Below are 25505 nucleotides of genomic sequence, written 5' to 3'. Positions count from 1 at the left end.
CCCCCATTACTACCTCTCCAGCATCGTTTTACATCGGTTCGATATCCACTCTCTACTTTATGTCTCTGAAGAAACTTTTGGGATTCTCTTTAACATTTTAGGCTAGATTACTTTGGTATTCCATCTTTACCTTCTTATGACTTTTTACTTGCCTTATATTGGTATTTAAAAACTTCACAGTACTCTAACCTCCATAGTTCTTGCTTTATTATATGCCCTCTCTTTGGCTTTATGTTGCCACTGGTTTTATTTATTAGCAGCAGTTGTGTCATCTTTCCTGCAGAATACTTCTTCGTCTTTGGGATGTATATCCTCTGTGCCTTCCGATTTACTTCCAGAAATTTCAGCGAACGCAGCTTTGCTGTCATCCCTGAAAGTGTACTTTTCCAATCATTTCTGGCCAACTCCTCCCTCATGCCTCTGTAATTCCCTTTACTCCACCGTAATACTGCTACACCCGACTTTAGCTCAAAACTCAGGATGATTTCAATCATATTGATGGCTAACAACAACAGGCCTAGCACCAAATCTCTATGTCGCATCACTAATCACAGGCCTTCAGTCACAGGGGCAAGCATGTAATAAAAAATTCTTGATGCTTACGCTAGGGAAATGTTGCATCAAATTTACTGCTTCACGCTGAATGCGTATGTTTGTCAAAATCTAGTCAAAGTCCTTGTAGGCAACATCTACTGCCTTTACTTTAACATTTTTTTTCTGGTGACGTCCTTAAAAATCTCTATAAGCCATGTTGATTATCCCTAATTCGGTTGTCTCTCAAAATACTTATATATCCCGTCCATTAAATTACCTTACTATAATCTACTCCCTACTGACATTAGGCTGATCAGCCTATAATTACTCGGTCGAATCTTAGAGCCTGTTTTCAACAAAGGAACAATAGCTATCCTCCAGTCCTCCCGTAACTTTAGATGGTTAACTGCCCCCCCATAAATTCGTAAGGGACAATTTGTCGGACCTTGGAGACCTATCCATCCTAATTTGCTTCAAGGCAGCATGCACATCGACTGTCTATGACCTCACTACCGTTTTGCCTTTGATCTATAGACTGGGGGTCCGACTCCCCAGTACATAACAGATGAATGCAAAAAAAAAAAATCCATTTAAGATCGCACCCATCTCTTTCGGCGGTATGCACTGAGAACCACGCTGATCTTCTAGAGTAACAATTTTGTGCTTGCTATATTCTTGCTCTCTTAACGTGTCTTATGAAACTCTTGGGATTCTCTTTCATGTTGTCTGCCAGAGCAACGTGATGCGTTATTTTAGACTTCCGTATTTCCCTCTTAAGTGCTCTCTTGTAATTCTTATACTCCTCAAATGCCTCCTTTATTTCTTGTCGCCTATAACTCCTTCATCTTCCTAACCAGGGCTTCAACATCCCTCGAAAACTAAGTTTCCCTAATTCAGTTAGGCCTGCCTTTTTTTGTTCTACAGGAATATACAAACTCTATGGTTTCAATGTTTCACTTCTGAAAGCCTTCCACTTACCAAATATTCCTGTTGCAAGAAAATCATCAAGCCCGATCCATACTTGCTAAATGCTTTCTGATGTCATCAAAATGGGCCTTTATCCTATTTAGAAATTAAGCCAAACACTAATCCTATCCTCCTGTATAATTATCTTGAAACTAATTACCTACAAACACTTCTGTCACCTGTCGTATCTAGTCCTCTAATAGACAGTCCAGAATCTCTCGAATTGGGATCTCTATACAGATTAAGGAACCTTTCCAGAACATAGTTGACAAACTCCATCCCATCTTTTCTTTTCGCAGTACGGGGAAAACGGGATTAGAAGATAAGGGAGTGGGGTTCACTGATGGCAAGTGATAAGTGAGAACACGTGCGTGTGAATATGGATGGACGAGGGAGTGGTGATGCCGTACAGTACAGTACAGTGCAGAAGTCCGAGGCACCATGAATTTTTTAATATGCCTTCACATGGTATAGCCTCCACAGAGCACTGATCTCAAAATCATTAAGGCTATCTGGGATTGACTGGAGAGACAGAAGCAAGCGAGACAGCCGAAGTCTGCAAAAGAACTGTGACAAGTTCTTCTCCAAGATGTTTGGACCTGCCTACAAGCCGATTTTCTTATAAATTGCACTACAGTGTATCTAATAGAAATGATACTGTTTAAAAGTGAAATATGAATTTGGTTTAGCTTTTTGCTGTTTGCTGCTCTTTAGAGTGTTTTTTGATACGTAGAAACTTTTCATTTCATGATTTTCAAAGCATTTTTACGTATTTTTACACGTGCCTAAAACTTTTGCAAAGTAATGTGGGAATCTTGGAGGTGATAGTTAGAAGAGGTAGAGGACTGGTTTCCTTTCCCTTGCTTGATAGTCTTTATGAAGGGGTTCGGCCCAAAACGTCGATTGTTAATTCCCCTCTATAGACGCTGCCTGACTTCCTGAGTTCCTCCAGCATTTTGCATGTGTTGCTCTGGATTTTTATCATCTGCAGAATATCTTGTGTCTACTTCTAGAATCCACTATCCGGGTAAAATGATTACGACCATCCACAGTTGTCCATGTGTGGTCTCACCATCGTACAGTTGCAAAATGTTGCCCTAATGCTGTATTCAATGCCCTGATATAGGCAGGCGTGCCGCACTCAAGCACCCAGAGGAAACACACGTAGTCACAGAAAGGGCATACAAACTCCTTACAGGTGGCACTAGATTTCATCTCCAAACTTTTGAATTACTTGAGCTGTTGTAACTTTCTTTGCCAGGGTCCATGCAATTTCTTCCCTCGCTTCAGAGAATGCCACAGGAAGCACAATCGAGGGCGCCATGGTAGCGTTGCAGTGAGCGTAAAGCTTTATAGCATCAGCGATATGGGTTCAATTTCTGCCGGTGTCTGTAAGAAACTTATAGGTTCTGCCCATGACTGCGTCAGTTTCCTCCAAGTGCTCCTGCTTCTCCCACATTCTAATGACCTTCTGGTTAGTAAGTTAATTGGTCACCTGGGTGTAACAGAATGGTACAGTCAAGTTGGGCCAGAAGGGCTTGTTATCGTGCTGTAACTCTTAAGTAAAAGAAGTCAATTAGGGCTTGGGGATTTATCTGCCATAACACGTTTTAAGATAGCTAGTTGAAGACCTGCTTTTTTCCTGACCACTGTTTCAACATTCGTTACCAAGCAGAACTCCCTAATCCGACCAACATTAAACTTCATGCAAACAGGAATATACTGCAAATGAACACACTCTATCTCGTACACAGAATCCTCCCACACGCCAGCCATCCCTTCAGCTGCAATCACATTGTCCCAATCAACCATTTAAAGCTCCCGGCTTTTGCGTTAAAATATATTTTCACTCAATTGCAAGTGTTAATTTTGCACCCGTCTTACGTTTTTTCCAGTACGGCTTTAGACTAATACAATTATGGTCCCGTGACCCCCGTAACATTTCAGCCACTTACCCGGACATTCCTCAGTGGTAGATCATCTGTGTCCCCTCTCCTGTAGGGCCATTGGCATATTATTTGAGAAAATATTCCTGGAGACGTTTAGCAAATGCCGCCCCATTTAAGACATTGCACGCTGGGAGTCAGCGGAAAGGACGCTGAAATCGTCTACTGTTACAACTTTATCGTTATCCCATCTATCTGCAGTCTCCCTACATTATCTCTTCCTGTGATGTCCGCTGACTTTTGAAGTGCTTTAGTTTCAAAAATCATTAAAAATACACCCTAAAATGTTAATGTTAACTTTACAGATGAATCTGCGTCATGGAAATAGAAACTTTACTGTGAATTGGGAGAGAAAAACACCTGGAATAGGTTGCAATTGATTCACTGGTAAGGCGAAGATCAATAATATCGAAACGCCAATCCAGACAAATTAAAAGAATATCAGCAGAAATTCGTTTACTTTTTGCTATACACAGAAGCTCCATCAATATTTTTATATTTTAATTGAACACCACAAAATTTCAGGAACAGTCTAGCTTTAAGGATTGCACTCTGCTGAGATTGACAGTGGCTCGATGTCTCGCTTGTAACCAATAGGAGACTTCCCACAGCGGGAGATCCATTGCTCCTCCCCTCTGGATAACCGAGCGAAAAGAAGTACGATTTAGATTGCAGACGCAGGATCAGCACATTACGTACCGGTTGAGTCTTATGAATTTTGACATGTAGATTAATCGAGCTAGGCATTTTTGGTGTTTTTTTTTGCCATTACATCTCTTACACTTAGAAGGCTTTGGCAGATCAGAAGATAAAAACAACTGGCGCAGAGACAATGGCGAATTCGCAGAACAACACCACCTTGATGTTTAAGGCGCTGGTTTTTATTTCCTTTGTTTACGCAGTGACCCTGGGCTTCGGACTAATTCGCTTCACCATTCCAGAGGAAATGGAATATGGCTCTTTTGTTGGAAATATCGCTGAAAATTTGGGACTAACGGTTCGACAATTATCAGCTCGAAAATGTCGCATTGTCTTTCCGGAGGGAAGGCAATATTTAGAGGTAAATCTGGACACCGGTGTCTTATTTGTCAGCGGTCGAATAGACAGAGAGCAGCTCTGCGCACAGAGTCCTTCCTGTACACTTGGCTTCCAGATAATTTTAGACAACCCCCTCCAAATACACCGCGGTGAAGCAGAGATTCTCGATATAAATGATAATTCACCAAGGTTCCCCGAAAAATCCATTCGCTTGCAGATGGCTGAATCTATCGCACCAGGCTCTCGTTACCCACTAGAGAGCGCACTCGACCTGGACGTGGGAGCAAACACGGTTAACACGTACAATATTAGTCCCAGTGAACAATTCCGTTTGAACATCAACGTCAGGGAGGATGGAAGTAAAATTGTAGAGTTGTTACTGGATAAGCCACTGGACCGCGAACAACAAGCATCATTTCAGCTCGTACTGACGGCCTTTGACGGCGGTAAGCCTCCGAGATCCGGGACAACACAAATCACTATCAGCGTGCTGGACATCAACGACAATGCACCGGTGTTCGAGAAAGAAGTCTATACGGTCAGCTTGGTAGAAAATGCGCCTTTAGGTAGCTTGGTGATCAAAATGAAAGCTGTCGATCTGGACCAAGGTACTAACGCTGAGGTGAAGTACTCCTTTGCTAATCGTGTTTCAGGCAAAGTGAATGAATTGTTCAGTTTGGACCCTGAAACTGGGGAGATAAAAGTTCAAGAGCAGCTGGATTTTGAAGAAAAGAGCAGTTATGAACTTGATGTACAAGCCGTGGATAACGGATCACCAGCTATTACAGGGCATTCCAAAGTATTGATCAAATTAATTGATGTAAACGACAATCCCCCTGATGTAAAGGTAACATTCTTATCCGGCAATGTCCCCGAAGATGTAACACCTGGGACAGTGGTAGCTCTAATGGATGTTACGGATCGCGATTCCGAGGCAAACGGAAAAGTTCACTGTGAGATTCCACTGGGCCTTCCTTTTAAAATTAAATCCTCTCTGAATAAGCATTATGAACTGACCACCACCCGTCTGTTGGATCGGGAAACTACCCCGGTCTATAACATACCTGTCACAGCCTGGGACTCCGGGTCTCCTCCGTTATCGACCAATAAAACTATCCAGATAACGCTGTCTGATGTAAATGACAACACACCACAATTTTCGCGATCTTCCTACGCCGTCTATGTGATGGAGAATAACGCTCCGGGTGCTTCTATTTTCGCCCTGACTGCGTTCGATCCGGATATGGACCAAAACTCCTATATTTCCTATTCCGTCATGGGGAATCTGCAGGATTCGCTGGAGTCCACTTACTTCAGTATTAACTCGATGAACGGTACCATTTACGCATTGCGCTCATTTGACTATGAGAAGGTCAAAAGTTTCCAGTTCCATGTTCAAGCCCGTGACGCTGGAGTGCCCCCACTGAGCAGCAGCGCTACCGTGAATGTGATCATCCTGGATCAAAATGACAACGCTCCGGTGATTGTTACTCCTTCCACACCGAGTGGATCATCACCCATGGAGATCCTGCCCCATTCAGCGGGTCAAGGTTACTTGGTCGCCAAAGTCATGGCAACAGATGCAGACTCTGGTCAGAATGCTCGGCTTTCCTATCAGATGGTTCAAGCAACCGATCCCACTCTCTTTAGCATAGGGCGCAATTCAGGAGAAATCAGAACAACGAGAAGCATTTTGGACTTGGATGAAACCTCGCAGAGTATTGTCGTCTTAGTGAGGGATAATGGGCAGCCGAGCCTGTCCAGTACAACTACAATATTTTTGTCCATTTTGGGGAATGTTACTGAAAATGTTTCTGAAACGAGGGATTTTCATAGTAATCCTGGTTATGTTTCCGGCGACATGAATCTTTATTTACTTGTCACCTTCGGATCAACATCGGTTTTGTTCCTTCTGATCATCGTATTCTTAATTGTACTGAAGTGTAAACAAGATGGAGGCATTATTCACGATGGAGGGTGCCCCATTTGTTGTTGCCGGCCGAGGATTTCGAAAGAACTCTTTACCCGCGCCGATGCGCCAAGAGATCAAGTTGATTGTACTGGGACTGGTCAGACTGCACCCTTTCCCGAGAGGTATCATTACTCGGTGTGCTTGTCACCGGAATCATCCAAGAGTGAATTTCTTTTCTTGAAACCCTACAATCCACCTTTCGCTCCAGGTCATTGCTAAATTACAAAGTTGTAATTACAAAGGTAAACGGGAAGGTTTTTTTTTAAATCATCACAGTTACTTAGGTTTGCGTACGAACTACTCCTGTCTCTCAAACATTATTCATGATATGTTTGTTTATGAAAACCTTGCAATAAACAGAATTTTGTTATGAAGGGAATGTAATAGCCACCAATGACTTGATTTAAGTATGTAACTTCGATTACCAAGCCGTCTGATCGACGGCAGCCCAATTCCCCAAACCCACCTCCACTAAACCCGCTAATCAGGTTTTTAAAACCGTGACCCAATTATATTATAATAGCAGAGCTCACTTTCCGAGCGGTAGACAATAACGATGGTGTTTTCTTCTCCCGCACTGTTAATCCATTGAACATCTGTATAGGTTGCATAGACTCTTATAGATTTATTCCTGGTATTTGCATTTCTTTATGAAAATGCAGAATTAAGATAATGGAAGTTTAATGGTTAATTTGACCATCAGGTTCAGTGCATATCTAGACAGAGAAAGATTGTAGGCTGCTTCAATGTTTAATTCCAATAGACCGTGTCGGTGTTTATGTTTCATAACGGCATTCCCTACTCCACATTCTTCATCCTGGGGCAGCGGTGTGGTTCTATTTATCTTCTGCTTAGCAAAGTTTCACTTAAAATATATATCTGACTTGATATGCAGTTCTGTGTTCCACAGTCTTTATAAGAAATTGTTTTTTCCTGAATTACTTGCTAATTTATAAATGCAGATTGTCTTTATGATCCGTGGTCTGTAGGTGCGTTATTTTCATTCTTCATGGTTTGCTAATATAAAAAATTCTCTTTATTTAGCTTGTTAAATTTTGTTAGAAACTCTAACAGAGCAGCTCAACATTCACTGATTAGCAATGTTCCTAACGTTCCTTAATTTACTACAGTATAGTGGATACTATAGAGAGAGTCCAGAAGAAATTTACATGATTTGGAGAGCGTGCCTTATGAGGAGTTGGTGGAGTGAACTTCGCTTTCTCCTTGGAGCGACGAAGGATGAGAGGTGACCTGATAAGGGTGTATAAGATGGCCAGAGGCATTGATCGTGTGGATAGCCAGAGGATTTTTCCCAGGACTGAAATGACTAACACGAGGGGGCTTTGAAGGTGCTTGAAAGTAGGTACAGAGGGGATGTCAGGTGTAAGTTGTTGCCGAAGAGCCCATCGAGTCTGCTCCGGCAGTCAATCAAGGCTGACCCTTTATCCTCCTCATTAGCCCCACTCCCAGCCCTTTCCCCCGTAATCTCGGATGCAGTGCCCAATCAAGAACCTATCAACCTTGGTCTCAGATATACCCAACGAGCTGGCCTCCACAGCTGCCTGTGGTAACAAATTTCACAAATTCACCACCTCCTGGTTAAAGGAATTCCTCCGCATCTCTGTTTTAAATGGACGCACCTCTATCCGCTTTCATCTCTCTTTTATTTTTGACATACTTGAAAAAGCTTTTTCTATCCACATTGATATTATTTGCTAGTTTGGTTTCACATGTCATCGTTTTCCTCCTAATAATTTTTTTAGTTGCTGTCTTTAGAGTTTAAAAAGCTTCCCAATCCTCTGTCTTCCCACTAATTTTTGCTTTGTTGTATTCCTCTCTTTTGCTTTTACATTAGCTGTGACTTCCCTGGTCAGCCACGGTTATACCATTTTGCCATTTAAGTATTTCATTGCTTTTGGAATACATCTATCCTGCACCTTCCTCATTTCCCCAGAAACTCACACTATTGCTGCTTTGTTGTCATCCCTGCCAGCATTTCCTTCCAATTTACTTTGGCCAGCTCCTCTCTTACACCACGATAGTTTCCTTTACTCCACTGAAATACTGTTGCGTCAGACTTCACTTTCTCCCCATCAAATTTCAAGTTGAACTCAATCATATTGTGATCACGATCTCCGAAGGGTTCTTTTGCCTTAAGCTCCCAAATTGCGTCCGGTTCATTACACCATACCCAATCTAGTATAGCTGATCCGCTAGCAGAGTCAACGGCATACAGATATAAAAAGCCATCTCTGGGTATTCAATCAATTTACTCTCTTGAGATCCATTACCAACCTGATTTTCCCAATCGACCTGCATGTTAAAATCGACCATGACGATCATAACATTGCCCTTTTGATAAGCCTTTTCTACTTCCCGTTGTGGTCTTTGGTCCATATCCCAGCTACGGTTGGGAGACCTTCATATAAATGCCATCAGGGTACTTTTATCCTGCAGTTTCTCAACTTAATGCATAAGGACCCAACATCTTCCGATCCTATATCACATCTTTCTACCAGCAGATACACGCCTCTCTGCCTACCATCCTATCCCCCCGAGACAACGTGTAATCTTGGACATTCAGCCCCCAACTTCTACCATCCTTCAACCATGATTCAGCGATGGCCACAACAGCATACCTGACAATCGTGCAGCAAAATTATCCACCTCATTTCTTATACTCCGTGCATTGACATATAATACTTTGAGAACTGTAGTTTCTACCCTTTTTGATCCCGTTTCCTTAACGCACTGATACTCACACTGCTGGCTGCATTTTGTCCTGCCATCTACCTTCCTTTCTTGACAGTCTGATTGCACGCTATCTTTACTTTTTTTGTCATCTATCCTATCCTGAATTCCTTCACTCCATTTCACATACCCCCAAATTATTTTAAACCCTCCCCAGCAGCTCTAACAGACCAGTCCGCGGGAATATTGGCCTCCATCGGGTGCAGGTGCAGTGCATCCCTTTTGTACAGGGCATATCTCCCCAGAACTTGATCCAAGATTCTGAAGCCGTGACCCTTGCACCTGCTTCTTAGTCACGGATTTATCTGCCCAATCATCCTGTTTATACCTTCACTGGCGCATGGTACAGGTAACAATCCAGAAATTCTTACACTGGAGGTCCAACTTCTCAGTTTTCTGCCTAACACTCTAAATTCTCTCTTCAGAACCTTTTATTCTTTCGTAGCATTAACCTTTCCATAACTGTTATGCAGTTCACTTACACCTTTTAATACCTATTTATGATCAAAAATTACAAAATACAGTACTGTGCAAAAGTCTTCGGCAGATATATATAGCAAGGGTGCCTGAGACGTTTGCACAGCACTTTATTTGCCAATGTGGAGTGTAGAGTGTAAATCTGGCGGGAGCAAAGCATATTGTGAATGGCGAGGATGGAGCGCCGGGCGAGTAGTGTGGGGCAGGTGGCAGAGAAAGAGTGCCAGGGGTGGAGGGTCGAACGGTTGCTGACACACCCAGCCCTGAGACACCAGGCAAGATAATTCAATTCCAAACAGCTGTTTTTTTTTAAATCATCACCGAATGTCTACCTGGTGCTTCCTGCTCCCTCCTCACCTTTTTGCCAACCATAATTCCTCTCTTCTTGCGACTCTCCCACTCTCAGTCCACAACGGAGACCCAGAGCAGAATCGCGATTATCATCATTCACATAAGTCATGATTTTTTCCAGCAACAGTTGGATGCAGTACATAAAATTACTGCAGTATCGAGCAAACGTATAAGGCAACATACATCAAAGTTGCTGGTGAACGCAGCAGGCCAAGCAGCATCTATAGGAAGAGGCGCAGTCGACGTTTCAGGCCGAGAAAGGCACCCCAGCTATATATATGTGCCTCAGATATTTGCCCAGAATTGCAGTTGCCTGCTGTAATAGGAAACCCCTTTCACGATGATCACATCCGTACATTGTACTTTGTATTCCTTAACTGTTTTATTTAAACATTGTGGACGTCTTCCACTTACATCAGTGATTTTATTGTCTATAATTTTGATTAATTCATTGGCGACCAGTTTTCTAAATCTACTGGAATTGTTTCAATTATTTGTTTGAGAAGAACAAGAGACGCAGGTGACTACAGAGTGAGCGGGATTATATGTACACACATCCATTGAAGTGGAGGCGTTAGTAGACAGGTTAAGAGGAAGGCATCTGGCACTCTTGCCTTCACTGATCAGTGAACTGCGTACAGAAAGTACGACGCTCAATTGCAGCTCAATATGTCGTTGGTGAGGCTGCACTTGGAGTCGGGCGTTCAATCTTGGAGGCTTGACTACAGTACGATCGGATTGGTGCAGGAAAGCATCGTGAGGTTTTCATAGGGACCGGAATACTTGAGCTGTTACGATAGGCTGGATAGCCTTGGGCCTATTTTTTTCTGTAGATATAGTATGCTACTGTGTAATATTATAGTGGAATATGAAATCATGAAGTGCCTACTTAAGTGGGATAGTCACAGTGGTTTCCCTAAAGTAGTGGAGTCTAAAGTGAGAGGACACAGACTTAAGGTGAAAGGCAATTGTTAAAAATCAACAGAAGGGATTCTTTTTGACGTGGAGGGCAACGGGTATACGGAATGGGCCGCCGGAGAAAGCTGAATAGGTGCGTAAATTTCAACGTTTAAAAGAAATTTAGCAGATTCATAGCGTGAAAATATTTAGAGTGATATGGGCCAAGTGCAGTAAAATGGAACTATCTCAGACAGACATTTTGGTTGACATGACCGCTGGGCTCAATAGCCTGTTTCTCTGATAAAGCAGTACGATTATTATCACATGCTCTCAGGCTTGTATGCATTCTGAGCAGGAGTGGCTCAAAAGTACTATTATAAAATTCTCGAATTTCTGTCAATACAGGCGAGCTTATTTGTGCGCTTGTTGGAGCCTGAGATCATAAATAGAATTCATAGAATTCAGCTTTAGTGTTTAAAAAAAATAATTTTTCTTAAATTTCCGTTCGTTACCTTTATGTATGTAAAAAAAAAGAAATGCTGACAAAACTCAACAGATGCGCTATCGTTTGCGGAAAGAAAAACACTTCACGTTTCAGATCCGGAAGCTGACATTCTATCTCTTCTTATTTCCGCTATATGCTGCCTGATCTGCCGTGTTTTTGCAATTTTTTTTTAACTCTTTCAGAATTCCGACACCCTGGACTTTTCGTGGTTTTCATGAAATTTTCATGGAATTAAGTACTTTCTCCGTACGTTTCAGTTAGCGTTCTCTCTCATTAATCGGCCAAACAGGATAAATTCAATTTTCAATGGAATATGTTGCCCATATCTTCATCATGTACTTCAAGCAATTTTATATTTGTAAAACAGTATTCGGTTAAATTCCGAACTTACATTCTTAAAAGGCTGAAACGAACAACTAATTTCTTACAGTACATTGAGTCTTGTTATATTATGTAGACCAGAATCAGCAGCATTGCCTCTAGTTTCTGGGAATAGCTTTAGGATGGAGATCAGGAGTAATTGTATTTGCCAGAGTGTAGGAAGCGGAGAAGGCAGGAGAATGCGGTGAAGGGATAACAAATCAGGTATGTTGGAATAGCGAGGCAGACTCGATCGGCCGAATTGCCTAATTCTGTTCCTACGTTTTATGGTCTTATAGTCGTGAACCTTGGAATTCTCTGCCCAGGGAAGCAGTAGAGCAACCGCATTAAGTACATTTAAGACACCGCCAGATAGACTTTTGCATAGCGGGGAGCAAGGGCTTATGGGGAAAAGAGAGGTGGGGGGAGTCCACAGTTAGATCTGCCATGATCATATTAGATGTCGGAGCAGTCTCGAAGGGCAACATGGCTTACTCCTGCTCCGAATTCTTACGTTCTTACGTTGTTCAGTTATCGCTCCAATCTTGTTTTCTTTGAGGATCAGATTCATGGTGTTTCTGCTTACGTGTGTATGCATGTTGAGGCTTAGAGAACAGAAAAATCAATCCAGGCTGTCTCACAATGACCAGTAAGCACAATATAAATAAAGGCATCCGTTAGTCTTGCGAGACCATGGATCTGCGCCTGGAAAGGCTTCACTTTCCAGGGCGCAGGCCTGGGCAAGGTTGTATGGAAGACCAGCAGTTGCCCGTGCTGCAAGTCTCCCCTCTCCACGACACCAATGTTGTCCAAGGGAATGGCATTAGCACCCATACAGCTTGGCACCAGTGTCGTCGCAGAGCAACGTGTGATTAAGTGCCTTGCTCAAGGACACAACACGTCCCCTCGGCTGGGGCTTGAACTCACGACCTTCAGCGCGCTAGTCCAATGCCTTAACCACTTGGCCACGTGCCCACAAGCACAATATTTGGTATATTCAGTAGCGCCATTATTAATTTTAACAACCAGTATCTGTCTTTTAGATTATCGCTGATACAGTGATAGCTCTCCTCATGTTTCTTAAATGCAACAAAATAGGGTACATCCCAGTCTCCTCAAACGCAGTCCACCTCTCCAGTCCTGATGGAAACTTATATGCCGTCCCTACTACGTAGCCTTTCCCCCTTCCCAACATTCTCGAACGCTTTATATAGATAGGGCGCATTTTAGGTATTGCACTGTACTGCTGCCGCAAAAATACCAAATTTAATGACGTATGTGAGTGATGATGCACGTGATTCTGATCTGAATCTCTATTTTTGATTGAAAGTGGGATGTGAGGAGGTAGAAAGGAATCATGGTTGGGTAAAGGGGAAGGGAGAGGCCACGGAGCAGGAAGCCCCAGAGATTCATCCTGTAATGATCAATCAGCCATTTGCTTGGAATCAAATGACCTTGCCTGCTGTCCCAGGGCTGAATGTGTCTGCACCCACGCCATCCCCTGCCCTTGGCACTCTTTCTCTGCCACCTTTACCAAACCCCTCCCATGGCACTCGACTCTTGCCATTTCCAACATCCTTTGCGCCACTCTCTGCATCACCTTGACGAGTTCAGTAATATGCAAATGTTTTATGCACCTTAGCTATACACGTGTGCCTGAATGTTGTACCTTACATCCCGGAATCTGGTGCCAAATCAGAAATTCTCTGTCTTCTATAATAGAGGATGTTCGTATAATTAGACAGAAATGATAGAGTTTTATGAGGTATATACATGAAAATTCAACTGGTGAATATAGCTGCTCTATTTCTTGGGCACTATTAAATGCAATTTCGATACATTGGTAGTCAAGAAATGCATTACTTTCTAAAACAGTCATTTTTAAACGGTTGTTACGAGGATAATATAATTACAAATGATTCTGTCACTCTGTATTTTAATTGCAACACACAAAATCACGTTGCAGTGCAGCTTTAAGAAATACATTCTGCAGTTATTGACTGGCCTTATTATACCGCAGGCCGCCAATAGAAATCCACTTTCAGCTGGAGATCCATTGCCCCTCCTCGCTGGTGACGGAAAGGATTTTCCATTGATATTGCGGAACTAAAGCTCCCGGGAACATAATCTATGTGAATTCTGCGTACGGATCGAAGGATTCCTTTGCCGGCAGAGGTCTTGAAACGTTTGCACAGATAATAACCTGGCGCAGAGACAATGACGAATTCGCAGAACAACAACGCCTTGATATTGATGATGCAGATTTTTATTTTCCTTGTTTTCATATTGAGACAGGGACTGGGTCTGATTCGCTATTCTATTTCAGAAGAATTGGAATATGGCTCTGCTGTCGGGAATATTGCTGAACATTTAGGACTAATCGCTCGAGAATTATCAGCACGAAAATGCCGCTTAATTTCCGCTGACGGAAGCCGCCACTTCCAGGTAAATTTAGAGACTGGTGTCCTGTTTGTTAGCGGTCGAATAGACAGAGAACAGCTTTGTGCACAAAGCCTGTCTTGTAATCTTGGTTTCCAGATAATACTAGAAAACCCCCTCGAAATGTACCGCGGTGAAGTGGAGATTCTCGATATAAATGATAATTCGCCTTCTTTCCCAGAGAACGCCATTGTTTTACAAATGGCTGAATCTGTTGCACCGGGTTCGCGCTTCCCGCTAGAGAGCGCGCTTGATCCAGACATAGGAATAAACACGGTCAATACGTATTTAATCAGTCCCAACGAGAACTTTGGTTTGAAAGTGCACGTCAGAAAGAATACTGTTACAAATGCAGAGCTACTGTTGGAGAAATTTTTGGACCGTGAAAAGCAGGCATCGTTCCAGCTTGTTCTGACGGCTGTTGACGGCGGCAAACCTCAGAGAACCGGAACTACTCAACTCACCATTAATGTATTGGACAGTAACGATAATGCGCCTGTATTCGAGAATGATATATATACTGCGAGCCTGGAAGAAAACGCACCAGTAGGAACCTTGGTGATCAAAATCAATGCTGTCGATCTGGACCAAGGTACGAATGCAGAGTTTAAATACTCGTTTTCTAATCTTGTCCCAGAGAGAGTGCAGGAATTATTCAGTCTGGACCCTGAAAGTGGAGAGATCAAAGTTCAGAAACTTCTAGATTATGAAAATGAGAAAAGTTATGAACTTGATGTCCAGGCCGTGGATAATGGTTCACCGTCCATTACCGGACATTCCAAAGTGCTGATCGATTTGATTGATATGAATGATAACGTCCCTAAGATAACAGTGACCTCCATGTCTGGGAAAGTCCCCGAGAATGCTGCACCCGGGACAGTGGTTGCTCTAGTTGATATAATTGATCGCGATTCCGGAGCAAACGGAGAAGTTCACTGTGATATGACAGTGGACCTTCCCTTTAAATTTCAGTCATATCTGAACAACCATTATAAAGTGACCACCACTCGTCTGTTGGATCGAGAAACCACACCAACATATAATATACCTGTCACAGTCTGGGACTCCGGCTCTCCTCCACTATCAACAAATACAACCATCGAGATACTGGTGTCTGATGTAAATGACAATACACCACAATTTTCCCAGTCTTCTTACGCCGTCTATGTGATGGAGAATAACGTTCCGGGCGCTTCTATTTTTGCACTGACCGTATTCGATCCTGATCTGGACCAAAATTCTTATATCTCTTATTCATTCACGGGGAATCTGCAGGATTCGGTGGTGCCCACTTACTTCAGCATTAACTATATGAACGGGACCATTTACGCATTACGCTCATTCGACTACGAGCAGGTTAAAAGCTTCCAGTTCCATGTTCAAGCCCGTGACGCCGGAGTGCCCCCGCTGAGCAGCAGTGCTACAGTGAGTGTCATCATCCTGGATCAAAATGACAACGCACCAGTGATTGTTTATCCTTCCGCACCGGGTGGATCATCACCCATGGAGATCCTGCCCCATTCAGCGGGTCAGGGGTACTTGGTCACCAAAATCATGGCGACTGATGCAGATTCTGGTCAGAATGCTCGTCTCTCCTATCAGATAGTTCAAGCAACTGATCCCACTCTCTTTAGCGTAGGTCGGAATTCAGGGGAAATCAGAACAACGAGAAGTATCTTGGAACTCGATGATACCTCGCAGAATATACTCGTCTTAGTGAGAGATAACGGACAGCCGAGCCTGTCCAGTACAGCGACAATAGTTTTATCGATTTTAGGGAATGTTACTGAGAGTGTCACCGAAACTAGGGATTTTGATATTAATCCTAGTTATGTTTCGGACATGAATTTTTATTTACTTGTCACGTTCGGATCAACATCGATTTTGTTCTTTCTGATCATTGTCTTCTTGTTTGTAGTAAAGTGTAAACAAGATGGGGGCATAGTTCTAGATGGCGGATGCCCAAATTGTTGTTGCAAACCCAGGAACTCGAAGGAAGTATTTATTCGGGGCGATGTGCGAAGCGATCCTTTAAATTGCGCTGGAACTGGTCAGAATGGATCTTTCCCCGAGGGTTATCAGTACTCGGTGTGTTTGACACCGGAATCATCGAAGAGTGAATTTCTTTTCCTGAAACCCTACAATCCAAACTTCACTCAAGTTCAACGCTAAATCATAAAGTTGTAGTTAACGAGAGGGTTTTACAAAAACTTCATATTTAATTAAATTAAGGGGGCATACTACTACTTTTAAAGTAATTGCCATGATTTGGTTGTTTACTATAAATATGCCGTACCAACCACGATTAAGGGAAGATGATAGTACAATTGATCCAATTAATAATCATAAACTTGTGGTTAACGAGAGGGTTTTACAAAAACTTCATATTTAATTAAATTAAGGGGGCAGACTACTACTTTTAAAGTAATTGCCATGATTTGGTTGTTTACTATAAATATGCCGTACCAACCATGATTAAGGGAAGATGATAGTACAATTGATCCAATTAATAATCATGGGTAACATCAATTATCGGGCTCTCCGATTGGCAACAACTCATTCCATAGGCCGAGCTCCACTCCCCACCCGCGTACTCTCCACCCCTGTGACCCAGATCGGAATTTATTATAGTAACAATGCTTATTTCCGGAGCGTTTAAGACGTAATATTAGAAAATAACAACACTATTTTCTTCTCCCTGCTGTTATTTATTCGAACGATTTGTGAGGTTGCACAGACTTGAATTGTTTGTATCAGTTTTGTTTCCTAGTGAAAAAACAGTATTAGAGACATGAATCTTTACTTCATGAACTGACCATAAAGTTAAGACCTTGTCTGGAGGCAAAGAAACTTTGTGAGATACTTTTAGATTTAATAGGGCACGTTATGTTCAGTGTATATTTACCCCCAAGGCAGTTTATTCCAATAGGCCGTTCCCATGTTCTTCCTCCATAAAACCCTTCTGTCCTCCGCATTCTTCATCCACCGCCAGCGGCATGGTACTATTTCTCCTGTGCTTATCAATCTTTCGCTTACAGGTATTTTTGCTATTTGACAAAATGCGGTGCTATGTTTCCCGGTCTTTAAATGAAATTGTTTTCATTGAATTACCTGTTGGTTTATATTGTCTGAGTATTGCTAGGATGTATGATCTTTGGGCACCTTATTTCATCGTAAGGTTTTCAAATGGAAATATTTTCCTCTTTATTTAGACTTAGAAACGTTATCAAATCAGCCCACTGCCTTCCCTATTCAGCAAATTTCTTAACCTTTTTTGTAAATTTACAATTTAGCCTGCAAAATAGCATCGTTTTGTGTGTTTTTTTCTCCTACGCCTCCATGAAGTTTTCAAATATACTTTCTAACCAAACTTAAAACGATTCTGCTATGTCCTTAAATTCCTTCCTGCTGTAGCTGGTTTGCTGCACTCGCTGGCTGCGTCCCTTATAAATGGCCTATTCTGCAGGATTAGTTTTTAATGTCTTTCTTATTTCTATCTTCAATCAAATTTCCATTAAATCCCCATTAAATTCTTAATTTTCATGTATCGCAGTATTCTACTCTTGGAAATTGTAGTACCATACAGATTATCCTTATCTGTAGGAAGAGGTGCAGTCGACGTTTCAGGCCGAGACCCTTCGTCAGGACTGCGTTCACCAGCAACTTTGATGTGTGTTGCTTGAATTTCCAGCATCAGCAGAATTCCTGTTATTTGAGATTATCCTTATGTTGTTTTTCAATTAATTCAAAACGATTAGATTATAATTAAATTCCGTTTTGAAATCCACAGTCCATATCTTTTCTTATACTTTAGAATGATTACCTGATACTGGGATAATTTACAAATACAGCTTTCAGCATAGGTTGCCTTTCATGACACTGACATTATGGCTTTGGTATACAGTTCACCAATAAAATTTAATACTTATTTAGGAACAAAATTATGAATATATGCCTACTCGCACCGTGATAAGAAACACCTTTACTATTGTACGTTGCATTTGGTAATCGCTAACTGTTTTCTTATCAAACCTTATCGAAGAATTCCCCTTGGAACAGAGATTTTAACTTTAATACTGATTAATTCATTGGTTTACGCTCTTCGAAATCTCCTAGAATTGTTATAAATATTTTTTTCCAGATATATAGGATTTGCCCGTGTCTACAGAGACCACACGGGCGTAGATGATTTTAAGTGCTGGCACAGATGGACAGAGTCGAGGAGAAGGGAAGGCGTTTGGCAGGCTTGCCTTCGTTGGTTAGTGTATTACATAAAGTGTTAGGACACCAAGCTGCGCTGTACATGTTGTTGGGCAGACTACATACGGAATACAGCATGTAGTCCTGGTCGGCCAGATATGAGAACGGTAGAAAAGGTGCAGATAAGATTAATGAGGTTGCTATAAGGACTGGAGGACTTGAGTTTCTGAGACAGGCTGGATGGCCTGGGATTCCCCCCCCTGGATCCAGTTTGCTAATGTGTTACCTGATAGAGGTGCATAGTTACGTTCGATGGTCGCAGATTTTTTCTCAGTGCAATGGAGTCTATAATTAGAGGAGATAGATTTAAGTTGAGAGACAGAAACGTTTAAAAAGGGACCAGAAGTAAGTCTTTATGACACAGACAGGTGTATAGAATGATCTGGCAGAGGAAGGTCTAGAGGCGGGTACAAATTCAATGTTTATGCGACCTTTAGAAGATTCATGGAGAGAAAATGTGTACAGTGATCAGAGTTAATTGTAGTGAAGTGCGACCAGCTTGGTCAGACGTTTTGGTCTGCATGGCCGATAGGCCAACATGCTTGTTTCTCTCTGTTGTAACTGTTCGACATCTGTCATACGCTGTCTGTGCTGGATATAAACCCGAATAACAACTACCCAAACGGGCTATGAAACGATTCTGGAACTTCTGTCAAATTAGCTGAGCTTGTTTGTGCACGTGTTAGGGCTTGAAGGTAGAAAACGGAATTCATTATCTTTGCGTTTAGTTTTTTTTTCTGCTTTAATTTCCGATGACTTAAACAAAAAACTATTAAAAGATTCTGCAATTTCTGTCAAGCTGGTGAGCTTGCTCTGTGCAACGGCTGAAGGCTGACTGCCCTAAATAGAATGCTTTCGCTTTCGCGTTTAGTTTTTTCTGCTTTCTTTTCCTTTCCAGTCGTTTCTCAGTTTCCTTACATTTTATTTTGCCTTCGATATCCTCTGTGGATTTACGTTAAATACAACAATGCTGAAAGGAAAAAAAAACTCAACAAGCGAGGCAGCGAGGCAGCGTTATGGGAAGGAAAACACATAACGTTTCGGGATATTAAGCTGAAACTCTAACTCGTCTTCTGCCTGACCTGTTGAGTTTTTGCAATATTCTGTTACTTCTTTCAGAATTTTGGCACCGTAGACTTTTCATGCTTTAAATGGAATTGAAGTACAGGTATAAGTTTACCTGGTTCGTTTCATTAGTGCTTCCTTCTCATTTCTCAGCCGAGTTGCCTCGAACCCGGGACAGTGCATTTTATAGTGGACTATGTTGTCTTTAACCTAACCGTTTAACCGTTAAAATATTTCTAGTAGCTTTATATTTATGAAACTGCATTAGGTTAAATTCCCATCTTCCGGTCTGAGAAGGCTGAAATGAACAACCCACGATTTATTACATTGAGTTTCGTTTTATCCTTTAGTCTGAAACCAGGGACATTTCTCGAGATTCGAGGGAATAGATGTAGGATGGAGAGGACGAGAAATGGTTGTCGCCAGAGAGTAGGGAGGGGAGAATGCTGGAGAATGATGTTGAGAAGGATAATAGATCAGCCACGATGGAATGGCGAGGCAGCTTCGATCAACCAAATTCCCCAATTATACTCTTATAATTGTATGTATGCACGAAGGGAAAAGAATCTCAGGGTTGCATGTGGCGACATGTATGCACTCTGATAATAAATTTTACTTTGAAATTTCAACTTTCATGGTCTTTAATTGTGGAATTCTCTGCCCAGGGAAGCATTAGAGTCTATCGTATTGTTAAAACACAGTTAAATAGACTTCTGTATAGCAGGGAACTGAGGGTTATGAGGAAAAGGCAGATAGCTGGAAGAGAGGTTACACAGAGAAAGCCATGATCTTATTCAAGCCGGGACAATCTCCATTGCCAAATAGTCTACTCCTGCTTCTAATTTTTATGTTCTCATGTTTACCAGTCATAGGTCCCATATTTTTTTCTTGAAAGACCAGATTCAAGGTGTCTGTGCGAATGACTGTGTGTGTTGGGCACGGAGAAGATGTGAGTAAATATCCGTATTCTCACAATAATCATTAAGCACTAAGTGCTGTATGCGCAACGATTTAACATGGCCATTTTCTGTCTTTTAGGTTATCGTTTGTTTCACAACAACACTCCAGTTGTTTCTTAAATGCAACAAAACGGTTGACATTCCGGTCTCTTCAAACGCTGTCCAGCTCTCCAGTAGCGTAAGGCAATTTCTATACATGTTCTTCCTCCAGCCTAACATTCTCATTCCCAACATTCTTGAACGCTTTACATTGCAGAATCATGTGCCAAATCAGAAATTCTTTGTCCTCTGTTATAGAGGATGTTGGCATAATTGGAGTGAGACGACAGAGTTTGATGGGTATTTATATGAGAAGTCACATGGTTGAGATGGATTAATGTAATTGCTGAATTTCTTGAGTACAAAAGGATGCGGTTTCGATTCATTGGTTGCCAAGAAATACAACAATTATAAAAAGGCATCCGTTAGTCTTGTGAGACCATGGATCTGCACCTGGAAAGTCTTCACTCTCCAGGGCGGAAGCCTGGGCAGGGTTGTATGGAAGACCAGCAGTGGCCCATGCTGCAAGTCTCCACTCTCCACGACACTGATGTTGTCCAAGGGAAGGGCATTAGCACCAATACACCTTGGCACCAGTGTCGTCGCAGAGCAATGTGTGATTAAGTGCCTTGCTCAAGGACACAACGCGTTCCCTCGGCTGGGACTCGAACTCACGACCTTCAGGTCACTAGTCCAATGCCTTAACCACTTGGCCACATGCCACACACAACAATTATATTTCCAAGTCATAGTGCGCTTAAATTGTGATGAGGTCGAAATTCATTAAGTAACAACTATTCAGATGTCAACAGTTTACATTTATATGTCAACATATCCAAAGAATTTCCTCGTAAATAGCTGTTGTACTGTTAATCTCGGCACCAAATGGGGAAGCTGATCGTTTCGAAACTCAATGATCAATACTATCAAAACACTAAAACACTCATTTTAACATGTTTGCTACGAGGATAATGTAAATGCAGATGATCTGTCAATCTGTATTTTAATTGCAACACACAAAATTCCCGTTGCAGTCCAGCTTTAAGAACTGCATTCAGCAGTTATTGACAAGGCTCATTATGCTACCGACAACCAATAGGTATCCACTTTCTGTGGGAGATCCATTGCCCCTCCTCGCTGGTGACGGAAAGGATTTTTCATTGATATTGCGGACTTATAGCTTCGAGAAACATTTTCAGTGTGAATTCTGCATATAGTACACCGGTCAAAGGGTTTAACTATCGCTAGAGCTCCTGAAACAATTATACAGATATAAAAGGATAATAATCTGACGCAGAGACAATGGTGAATTCGCAGAACAACAACGCCATGGTACTGTTGATGCTGAATTTTATTCTCCTTTTCATACTGAGACAGGGATCGGGTCTGATTCGCTTTTCTATTCCAGAGGAATTGGAATATGGCTCTTCTGTCGGGAATATTGCTGAAAATTTAGGACTAATCGCTCGAGAATTATCATTACGAAAATGTCGCCTAGTCTCCGGTGACGGAAGCCGGTATCTAGAGGTAAATTTAGAGACTGGGCTCCTGTTTGTGAGCGGTCGGATAGACAGAGAGCAGCTTTGTACACAGGGTCCTACTTGTAATATTGCCTTTCAGGTAGTACTAGAAACCCCCCTCGAAATGTACCGCGGGGAAGTGGAGATTCTTGATATAAATGATAATCCGCCCTCGTTCCAAGAAAACACCATTGTCTTGCAAATGGCTGAATCTGTTGCACCGGGTACCCGCTTCCCACTAGAGAGCGCACTTGATCCAGACGTGGGATCAAACACAGTTAAAACGTATACCATCACTCCCAACGAGAACTTTGGTTTGAAGGTGCACATCAGAAAGAATACTGTTACAAATGCAGAATTGGTGTTAGAGAAATCTTTGGACCGTGAGAAACAGGCATCTTTTGATCTTGTACTGACGGCCGTTGACGGCGGCAATCCTCCGAGATCTGGCACAACTCAAATCAAAATCAATTTGTTGGACATCAATGATAATGCGCCTATGTTCGAGAATGATGTGTATACGGCAAGGCTGAAAGAAAACGCACCAATAGGAACCTTAGTGATCAAAATCAAAGCTGTCGATCTGGACCAAGGTATTAATGCCGAGTTAAGATATTCGTTCTCTAATCTTATCCCAGAGAGAGTGCGTGAATTATTCAGTCTGGACGCTGAAACTGGAGCGATCAAAGTTCGGGAACAGCTGGACTTTGAAAATGAGCAAAGTTATGAACTTGATGTCCAGGCTGTGGACAATGGCTCACCATCAATTACAGGGCATGCCAAAGTGCTGATCGATTTGATTGATGTAAATGATAATGCCCCGGAGATAACAGTGACCTCCATATCTGGCAAAATCCCCGAAGATGTTGCGCCCGGAACAGTTGTAGCTCTACTGGACGTTACAGATCACGATTCAGGAGCAAACGGACTAATTCGCTCTGAAATTCCTCTGGGCCTTCCCTTTAAAATTGAGTCATCCCAGAACAGCCATTATAAAGTGACCACCACTCGTCCGTTGGATCGGGAAACCGCACCGACCTATAAGATACCTGTCACAGCCTGGGACGCCGGGTCTCCTCCATTATCAACAAATAAAACTATCGAGATATCGGTGTCTGATGTTAATGACAGCACACCACAATTTTCCCAATCTTCCTACGCCGTCTATGTGATGGAGAACAACTCTCCAGGTGGGTCTATTTTCACACTGACTGCGATTGATTCTGATCTGGACCAGAACTGCTATATTTCTTATTCCTTTTGGGGAAATTTGCAGGATTCGCTGGTGCTCACTTACTTCAGTATTAACTCGATGAACGGTACCATTTACGCATTGCGCTCATTTGACTATGAGAAGGTCAAAAGCTTCCAGTTCCATGTTCAAGCCCGTGACGCCGGAGTGCCCCCACTGAGCAGCAGCGCTACAGTGAATGTAATTATTCTGGATCAAAATGACAACGCTCCGGTAATTGTTTCACCTTCAGCACAGAGCGGGACTGCAGCGGTGGTGATCCTGCCACAGTCAGCGGGTCAGGGATACTTGGTCACCAAAATCATAGCAACTGATGCAGATTCTGGTCAGAACGCTCGGCTCTCTTACCAGATATTTCAAGCAACCGATCCCACTCTCTTCAGTGTGGGGCGTATTTCAGGCGAAATCCGAACAGCAAGGAGTATTTTGGACTTGGATGATACCTCGCAGAGTATAGTCGTCTTAGTGAGGGATAATGGACAGCCCAGTCTGTCAGGTACAGCCACAATCTTTTTGTCAATTTTGGGCAATGTTACCGAGACAATCCCTGAAACTCGGGATTTTCATAGTAATCCTGGTTATGCTTCTGATATAAATCTTTATTTGCTTGTCACCTTCGGATCAACATCGGTTTCGTTCCTTCTGATCATCGTCTTCTTGGTGGTCTTAAAGTGTAAACAAGATGGTGGTATTGTTCAAGATGGCGGCTGCCCGATTTGTTGTTCCTGTCCGAGGAACTCGAGGGAAGTATATATGCAGGGAGATGCGCCAAGGGATCCCCTAAATTGTACTGGAACTGGTCAGACTGCACCCTTTCCAGAGAGATATCATTACTCGGTATGCTTGTCACCGGAATCATCCAAGAGCGAATTTCTTTTCCTGAAACCCTACAATCCTTCCTTTTCTCAAGGTCAACGCTAATGCACAAAGATGTGGTAAACGCGACTGTTTTACAAAATCATAATATTTACTTCATTTTGCGGTAAAATGCCTTTGAAATATCAGTCATGATTTGGTTGTTCACTAAAGTATGCTGTAATAAACACGATGGTGTTATGCAGGGTAGACGATAGTCATCAATAAAATCATCTGTTTACTAACCATGGTACCATAAATTACCTAGCCGGCTGATCCACGCTAAACGATTCCTTAACTGATCTTGTCCCTACCACCCTACCGCCCAGCCCCCACCCACTTGCTAAACAGGTCTCTAAAACATTCACGGAATAGATTATAATGACAATACTCACTCCCCGAGCGATTAAGAGGTAATTTAAAAAAAAGCGCACTTTCTTATCCCTGCTCTTTGTTATTCATTGGAACGACTGGCAAATTTGCAGAGACTCTTTTGAATTTTTTTTTGTATCATTCGAGATTCCCCATGAAACCGCAGTATTAGAAATATTAACGTTTAATTCTTGGACTGACCACTAACCGAAAACCCTACCCGAAGGAAATGATACATTATAAGGTGCTTCCAGCTTTAATAGGAAGCGTCTTACTTCATGCTCAGTTATATATTTACCCCCAAGGCTATTTATTCTGTTATACCGTGTTTTATTCTCCAAAAAACTTTCTCTCCTCCGTATTCTTCATGAGCCTCCAGCAGCATTCGTACTTTTTAACGTGTACTTTATCAAACTTTCGTTTAGACATATTTGTTATTGGACCAAATGCGGTGTCGTGTTCCTCAGACTTTAATTGAATTTATTTTCCTTGAATTACATGTTGATTTATTAATATCTCATGATGGTTAAGATCTCTGATCTTTGAGCAAGTTATTTCATCATACGGGTTGATAATGAATACATTTTTCTCTTGATCTATACTGCTATATTATCTCAGAAACTTTATCAAACAAGCTCACTGACTTCCTTATTCTGCAACATTCTCATACTTCCTTGAGTTACAGTTTACCCCGCAACATGGCATCGTTTTGTATAATTTTCTTCTATGCCTCCATGAAGTTTTCATATATATTTCCTAATCAAATTTATAGCGTTTGTTCGTTAATTCCTCTTGGCTCGCGGCGCTTGAAGGTTGCCTTCTTCATAAACAGAATATCCTGTAGTTCTTAATGATTATCTTATCTGTATATTTTGTCAGTTTCCAACAAATCCCCATTCATATTCTTAATTTTCATGTATTACAATTTTGTACTTAGCGAAACG

The 25505-nt window shown here is 42.0% G+C and overlaps 2 protein-coding genes across 2 annotated transcripts; both read left to right on the top strand.

The window, feature by feature from the left end:
- The first annotated feature begins 4137 nt into the window (after positions 1-4137).
- Positions 4138-14025, top strand: LOC134348839 (protocadherin-10-like). Its single transcript, XM_063052613.1, has 2 exons — positions 4138-6698; positions 13821-14025. The coding sequence occupies exon 1, from the start codon at positions 4279-4281 to the stop codon at positions 6673-6675; it is 2397 nt and encodes a 798-aa protein (XP_062908683.1). The 5' UTR covers positions 4138-4278; the 3' UTR covers positions 6676-6698; positions 13821-14025.
- A 28-nt stretch (positions 14026-14053) lies between these two features.
- LOC134349879 (protocadherin-10-like) lies at positions 14054-24286 on the top strand. Its single transcript, XM_063054845.1, has 2 exons — positions 14054-16406; positions 21860-24286. The coding sequence occupies exons 1-2, from the start codon at positions 14054-14056 to the stop codon at positions 24253-24255; spliced, it is 4749 nt and encodes a 1582-aa protein (XP_062910915.1). The 3' UTR covers positions 24256-24286.
- Positions 24287-25505: the final 1219 nt, after the last annotated feature.

The sequence above is a fragment of the Mobula hypostoma genome, chromosome 7, assembly GCF_963921235.1.
Source record: "Mobula hypostoma chromosome 7, sMobHyp1.1, whole genome shotgun sequence".
NCBI classification, from domain to species: Eukaryota; Metazoa; Chordata; class Chondrichthyes; order Myliobatiformes; family Myliobatidae; genus Mobula; species Mobula hypostoma.
Note: the sequence above shows the minus strand (reverse complement) of the source record. Positions and strands in the feature narration are given on the sequence as shown.